Source organism: Atta cephalotes (genome assembly GCF_000143395.1).
Source record: "Atta cephalotes unplaced genomic scaffold scaffold00019, whole genome shotgun sequence".
NCBI lineage: Eukaryota > Metazoa > Arthropoda > Insecta > Hymenoptera > Formicidae > Atta > Atta cephalotes.
In genome coordinates, this window is record NW_012130083.1 from 773,988 (window position 1) to 781,463 (window position 7,476).

The 7,476-nt window shown below is 34.2% G+C and overlaps 2 protein-coding genes across 2 annotated transcripts in view; both read left to right on the forward strand.

Moving 5' to 3' along the window:
• Window positions 1–5,837, forward strand: part of LOC105618959 (glutamate [NMDA] receptor subunit 1) — a 9,341-nt gene extending 3,504 nt beyond the window's left edge. Inside the window, exons 2-16 of the mRNA XM_012200490.1 lie at window positions 165–416; window positions 715–909; window positions 1,125–1,225; window positions 1,456–1,629; window positions 1,892–2,005; window positions 2,124–2,286; window positions 2,380–2,590; window positions 2,997–3,131; window positions 3,402–3,559; window positions 3,639–3,873; window positions 4,086–4,234; window positions 4,322–4,479; window positions 4,777–4,949; window positions 5,053–5,306; window positions 5,595–5,837. Coding sequence (XP_012055880.1) covers window positions 165–416; window positions 715–909; window positions 1,125–1,225; window positions 1,456–1,629; window positions 1,892–2,005; window positions 2,124–2,286; window positions 2,380–2,590; window positions 2,997–3,131; window positions 3,402–3,559; window positions 3,639–3,873; window positions 4,086–4,234; window positions 4,322–4,479; window positions 4,777–4,949; window positions 5,053–5,306; window positions 5,595–5,837 — 2,715 coding nt within the window. The remainder of the gene's footprint in view (window positions 1–164; window positions 417–714; window positions 910–1,124; window positions 1,226–1,455; window positions 1,630–1,891; window positions 2,006–2,123; window positions 2,287–2,379; window positions 2,591–2,996; window positions 3,132–3,401; window positions 3,560–3,638; window positions 3,874–4,085; window positions 4,235–4,321; window positions 4,480–4,776; window positions 4,950–5,052; window positions 5,307–5,594) is intronic.
• A 1,172-nt stretch (window positions 5,838–7,009) lies between these two features.
• Window positions 7,010–7,476, forward strand: part of LOC105619148 (putative glycine-rich cell wall structural protein 1) — a 2,066-nt gene continuing 1,599 nt past the window's right edge. The window contains exons 1-2 of the mRNA XM_012200678.1: window positions 7,010–7,043; window positions 7,130–7,474. Of these exons, the coding sequence (XP_012056068.1) occupies window positions 7,010–7,043; window positions 7,130–7,474 (379 nt within the window). The remainder of the gene's footprint in view (window positions 7,044–7,129; window positions 7,475–7,476) is intronic.

The window sequence follows — 7,476 nt, forward strand, 5'->3', positions numbered from 1 at the left end:
ATATATATATATATATATATATATATATATATGTATGTATAACTTCACTTATATAATTGTTAAATGTATCTTAAAGAGAATTCTGAGCGTTATAATATACTTGTACAATATATCTAATATATATTCAATATGATTATGCATACATACATATACCTCAATTTCAGCATCTCAATTTCGATTTCCAATACGTCAATAAAGGGGTGACATACAAGCACACAGTAATCGAAATGGACTCCAACCCTATCAGAACCGCATTGAGCGTCTGCCGATCTTTGATAGCCGAACAGGTGTATGCAGTAGTGGTGTCGCATCCGCTTACAGGCGATTTATCACCAGCAGCGGTTTCTTATACAAGCGGTTTTTATCACATACCCGTGATTGGCATATCATCCAGGGATTCCGCCTTTTCGGATAAAGTATGTATAAAATAAAATAAATAATTCGCACAATTTAATAATAGATACAGAAATTAAAGTAAATTAACGCGTAAAACTAAACCGAAAGTATATTATTTCTTTTTGTAAAAATTTCATATGTAAGCTTACAATATTTTTGAGAAAATCCATTTCAAATATTTGAAAATTAATACATTACTAAACAAAAACCTTTTATATTATAGTAAAAAAAAAAAAACAAATAAAAAACAATCTACATTGTATGATTATATGTGATTAAGGATGCCGCGATAATTGAACGGATTGAATATCTTTCCAGAATATTCATGTCTCATTTTTGCGTACTGTACCACCGTATTCTCATCAAGCGGATGTCTGGGTAGAACTGCTGAAGCACTTTAATTACATGAAGATTATCTTCATCCATAGTTCCGATACGGATGGTCGTGCGCTCCTTGGACGTTTCCAGACGACATCACAGAATTTAGAAGACGACGTAGAAATCAAAGTGCAGGCACGTTGCACAATAATTTAGATTATGGCAATAATATTATGGCAATAATGTTAATATTATATTAATACTTCAATTATTATTTAATTATATTATAATTTATAGATCCTACACTTTAATACTTTATACTAATAGTTATGTAATTTCTTCAATAATTGCTATTACTTACATCTAGATTAAAAAGAAGAATTTCCTGCTACTAAATATCATTATTTCAGGTCGAATCAGTTATCGAATTCGAACCGGGATTACACAATTTCGAGGAGCAATTGAGGGAAATGAAAAGCGCACAAGCGAGAGTCTGCCTCATGTATGCTTCGTGAGTATATTCATCATTTACGGATTTCGAGAATTATGGTGAAATAAAATAAGAAATATAAAATACGAATTCTATTCTAAAATAATAAATAAATTCTAATATAAAAAAAAATGATGGGCTATAACCATATACAGTATAAGTAATAACATTGTCTTACAATTTTGATGATTATTTAACGATCTTATCATGGACTTCAATTGCGAAAATACTTCAATAAACTTTTTTGACAGGAAGAAGGATGCTGAAGTGATTTTCAACGACGCAGCTAATCTAAACATGACCGGCGCCGGATATGTGTGGATCGTCACCGAACAGGCATTAGACGCGCCAAATGCGCCAGATGGCTTGCTGGGGTTGAAGCTGATCAATGCTACCCAAGAAAAATCACATATATCTGACAGCTTGTTAGTATATGCTTTAAACTACTATTATATTTACCAGGTTTCCACTGCATTGCACATCTGCCTTTACTTAGGCATTGATGTTTTGGGAATTGATATTTTTTTAAGCTATTTAGATATTATACATCTCGAATAATTAAATACAATTAATAATAAGAAAATAATAAGAGTTCTTTTTGAAAATTAATGGGTCTTTATCTCAAAAAAATTTTTAGTTCCTTAAAAATTTGTCTTTCCTATATTTGTTTCTCTGCGTACTGTTTAGATATGTCCTCGTATCCGCATTGCGAATGATGAATCAGACGGAGAAGATCACCGAAGCACCGAAGGACTGCAGCGATTCCGGCTCTATATGGGAAACTGGCAAGAAGCTTTTCCAGTATGATCATCTCTTATCTATCTAATTTTCTAATTCGAAATTCTTTTTTTCTATCAATCCTGGTAGCAATAAAAATTCTATCACGTCGGCTCTTATCTTTTGTTATTTGTCTTTTCAGGTATATTCGCAAGCAAGTATTACCGTATGGTTCGACAGGTCGAGTGGCATTCGACGATAACGGGGATCGCATATTCGCCGAGTATGACATAATCAACATCCAATACACAGGTCCAGACAACAACAAGACGCAGATGTCCGTCGGCCAGTACTTTTATCCCACTGTGGTAGACAATTCAACAAGCATCTTATATAAAATGGCACATTCTTGTGTTAGTCACGTAGTTCAAACGTAATGATTCTTTGTTACTGAATAGAATGCTACCAAGATGAAGCTGCGAGTGAACGAATCCAACATTATATGGCCTGGTCATCTGAAGATCAAACCCGAAGGTTTCATGATACCTACGCATTTGAAGGTGCTAACAATCGAGGAGAAGCCATTCGTTTATGTTCGCGAATTACCTGACAATGAGGCCGAGTGTTTACCTGAGGAAATCGCATGTCCACACTTCAACCTAACAGACGGTGCATTGCTAATTAACAGAATAGTGAAGACTTGTTTTTAACCAAATTATTATTTTAATTTGTGGAATAATATTTGTCATCTTATTATAGCTTGGATAGAACTATTAATCTTTTTTTTCCCTATTAATACATAAAAAAAGAGATTAGAATTAAAATTATTTACAAACGATTCTGTTGATTGAATCAGTAAATTGATTGAATCATTAGTTAACTTATTTGAAGTTTGATTCAAATTATGTGTTTTGAGAATTTTCAATTTATTTGATTTATTAATTTATTCTCTATAAATATTACGTCTACTCAAACAAGTTGTTAATGTTTCTGTTGCACCAAATCAATAGTATTCAATAGTATTCAAAATTATTTAGAAAATATAATAGAACGTAATTTTTTTTCTTTTCAATAGATAATCAAATGTTTTGCTGCAAAGGGTATTGCGTGGATCTATTAAAGGAATTGTCGAAATCGATTAATTTCACGTACAGTTTAGCTCTATCGCCGGATGGTCAGTTTGGCAGCTACGTGATCAAAAATACTTCGGGTAAGTAACAGAATTATAGAATTTTATATAAATATAAGATATTAAATTTTTAAAGAAAGGACCCAAGTAGCACGTAGCGCTTACAAAGCGGTAAAAAGGCGTAATCGCTTTTTAGCGCTTTGCAAGCACTGTTATTTAGGAATAAGTTTTGAAAGAATCCATTTGGATTTTATCTTTCTAAATTAATTTTTAGACATTAATGGATTAATAATTTAAATTTGTATTTTGTGTTTTTTCTTATTCTTTTCTCGCGTTTCGATACATCAAAAGTCGGAGGAAAAAAAGAATGGACAGGTCTTATTGGTGAGATAGTCAACGAACGAGCAGACATGATCGTCGCACCATTAACAATCAATCCAGAGCGTGCTGAGTTTATCGAATTCAGTAAGCCCTTCAAGTATCAAGGCATCACTATCCTTGAGAAAAAGGTATTCTTTTTAATTCTATACAAAATAAAACGTCATACATTTTATGCAAAAATAAATATGTATATTTTTCTGAATTTAGCCTTCAAGATCATCCACTCTAGTCTCTTTCTTACAACCGTTCAGCAATACCCTTTGGATCCTCGTAATGGTATCGGTGCACGTAGTGGCGTTAGTTTTGTATCTGCTCGATCGATTTTCACCTTTCGGCAGATTCAAACTAGCTAATACTGACGGCACCGAGGAAGATGCCCTCAATCTATCCAGTGCTATCTGGTTCGCTTGGGGTGTATTATTGAATAGCGGTATAGGAGAGGGTAAGGTATTATTCTTTCATCTCTTTTCCATTCATTTCATAATCAGATGTTGCATTTAGAGGGAGAAACGGACTAAAAAAGAAAAAATAATTACAAATTTAAAGTCGAAGAATCTTTAAACTAGAGCTCTCAAATATATATTTCAATATATCGTTTTCTACGTGGCCATTTAATTGTTAATTAAATTTTTTTATTGTTTATTGTTTTTATAGGTACTCCACGAAGTTTTTCCGCGCGTGTATTGGGAATGGTGTGGGCCGGATTCGCTATGATCATCGTCGCATCGTACACCGCTAATTTGGCGGCGTTCCTCGTTTTGGAGCGACCAAAAACTAAACTCACCGGCATCAACGATGCTCGAGTAAGGATTAAAACTATGTTCCTTACCGAGAATCAATGTATCTGATATGCAATCCGATATAAACAGTTGCGATGTTTATTTGTAAAGCTTAGGAATACGATGGAAAATTTGACATGTGCAACAGTGAAGGGATCCGCTGTGGATATGTACTTCAGACGCCAAGTAGAATTGTCTAATATGTATCGTACAATGGAGGCGAATAACTATGACACTGCCGAAGACGCGATTCGCGACATTAAAATTGGGTAAGCATTTCGATTTTTGGGACTATTAATCCTTTGCTTAAGTTAAAAGTCTTAGATTATTGAATTATTATAATATAAATATATATATATATATTAAATCTATAATCTTAAAATCTTATTATTTAAAATCTCAATATCTTCGATTTCGTATGTTGCGTAAAATAATTGAAGCACAATCTAACATACATTTAATTAATAAACATTTAATTAATAAATATCTTTGTCGGCATCAATAATCGTATCGTTTAATATATTTTGCACGTGATTACATAATCACATTGTTCTTTTTCCCTTCAGAAAATTAATGGCCTTCATCTGGGATAGCTCGCGACTGGAATTCGAAGCAGCTCAAGATTGCGAATTAGTGACGGCTGGTGAACTATTTGGCCGTTCAGGTTACGGAATTGGTTTGCAAAAAGGATCGCCTTGGGCGGATGCTGTGACATTGGCGATCTTAGACTTCCACGAAAGTGTGCAACAAGTCTTAATGCAAAGCACTTCATGCTCGCGCGATTCTGATTTTCCATTCAACGAGAGATTTGTTACTTTCTTCTAATTGTGATTCTTTTGCAGGTGGTTTCATGGAGAGTCTCGACAATCTTTGGATCTTGCATGGCAATGTGCAACAATGCGAGCAATTTGAAAAAATGCCAAACACTCTCGGCCTAGAAAACATGGCAGGAGTGTTCATCGTCGTCGGTGTCGGTATCGGCGGCGGAGTCGCTCTAATTATAATCGAAATGGCATACAAGAAGCACCAAATACGTAAACAGAGAAAAATGGAATTAGCAAGACACGCTGCCGACAAGTGGCGAGGGATGATCGAGGTAATTCAATTTAATCAATTTAAAGAAGTCGACAAGGTCGATTTAATCAAATTACATCAAATTAATCGAAATAATTAAGTTACTCCGATCATGGTACAATTTTATTTGTGAAAGTATTGCTCTTGAAATTATTTCTTAAGAAATTTCTTAAAGTTATCTAACAAGAAAACCCTTAAAATCTACTTTTGAGATCTACTTTACTTATCTTTATGCATGACTTTAGCACTTTTAGATCGTATGTCATACACTTTTGCCGTCAATTATTGTATTCTCTTGTTTCGTAAGCAGAAACGGAAAACTTTGCGGGCGTCGATAGTCACACAGCGAAGGATCCAGAGCAACGGTCTGAACGATCCCGCGACGGTGAGTTTAGCGGTCGACACAGTCGCCAGGGCGAACGTGGGCTCGCGCAGTCCAGGTCGTGCCTGGCCCGGTGACAGTGATTTGAGACAACGGCCAATCTCCCGCTCCGACGACATCCGGTTGTCGCCCGCCGCCTACACTGCCGACGTGTCGCATCTCATAGTTTAATCTTACGTTGATTTGTAGTTTTTTACTGAATAAGAAGTCGCCAACCATTCCTAGTAGATTACAGTATGAGATGAAACTCATCCGAATACCTTCCTTGCATAGTGAAATATGATCGCGGGATGATTCGTGAATAACTGTGGGATATATTTAAAATGATAATTAATCGTTCGCCTGTTAGATGTTTATAGAAAATTGTGATGGATTTATCAAAGATATCTCTGATATTTATTGAATTTTGCAGATGAAATGTTTTATGTAAGTGATTTGGAGAACTAATTTTTGAAAAAACAAATTGTACGTAATTAAAACATTTTAATGTTTAATTCGATAAATAATAACGTTATTTAATTTGAATAACGTTAGTCAAATTTATGTGAGTATTCTCAAATTTAACTTAATGTTAAAATGTGAGAAAGTTTTTTTTAAATAGGCCATTGACTTCCTTTTGCTACAACGAGAAAAAAATATTGTGCTTAAATATATAAATATATTTATTATGAATCTATCACTGATGTTTTATCGATTGTAAAGATATATTAAAATATAACTAATTTGTTTTACATACGATTTTCTCTTTATATTTAAATCTAAGATTTTTCGTTGTAAAACTTAAGTTATTTTATTAATGCAGTTATCTATTGAAAACAGGAATTAAATTATTATAAGATTTATACGTTTTCATACATTATATACTTTTAACATTTTAACATTTTCGCCTCTAAATATTCACTTGTTTTGTTTTAAAATAAATAAATTGTTTTGTTTAAAAATAAAGAATAGACAATTCATTATCAATTTTCGTGAACTATATCTAGATATAATATTATAAAATATTTGATTTTTATCTTGAACAATGTAAAAATTTTATCTCACATCAGTTGATTATAAATTGCAAAGAAGTTTCTTCAAATTTTATAAACATAACTTATTTCTAATCTAATTATAAGATATCATGATAATCGGTACTTCTCATATTATGGATATTGTCGTTGGTGTTTATGTAAAGTTACAAAATTTCGCAAGAATAACTTAAATAAATTAAATACATCCAAATAAATTAAATAGATGGATGAGGAATGAATACTGAGTAATTTTGAGGAGAATTTAACTCTTGCCAGTGATAGAGTTAACAATATCCTTGCTGAGGAATATCCTGATAGAGGGATATCCCAATGTGGAAGGATAGCTCACAGCTATTGTCCTGCAGTATTGTAACTTGATATAGCAGGAATGGAAACAGAAGATTGACGACTAATTTTGTTGTCCAATAAACGTTCCACTCGACGCACTAGCGCTGGCTGAACTTGAGGCAGTCGCAAAACTTGAGCCTCCAGCTGGTCCGCTCAACTTTATTATATCACCAATTATTGGAAAGTTTGAAAGACCACCTGAAGGACTGGGAACAAAGGAACCACCTGCAGCTGATGATGCGATTCCCTGTTGTCCATACGGTGGTAAATATGTAGGCGCGGGTGTTGATACAGACGGTTGGTTGACAGGAGATACGTATATCGCAGGCGGATGTGTAGGTCGTGGTTGTGGCCGAGATGGAGGTAGATATGTGCGACGTGTAGGAGGAGGAGGCGGCGGAGGTGGTGGTGGCGGCGGAGGAGGCGGTGGTGGCGGTATATATGACGGT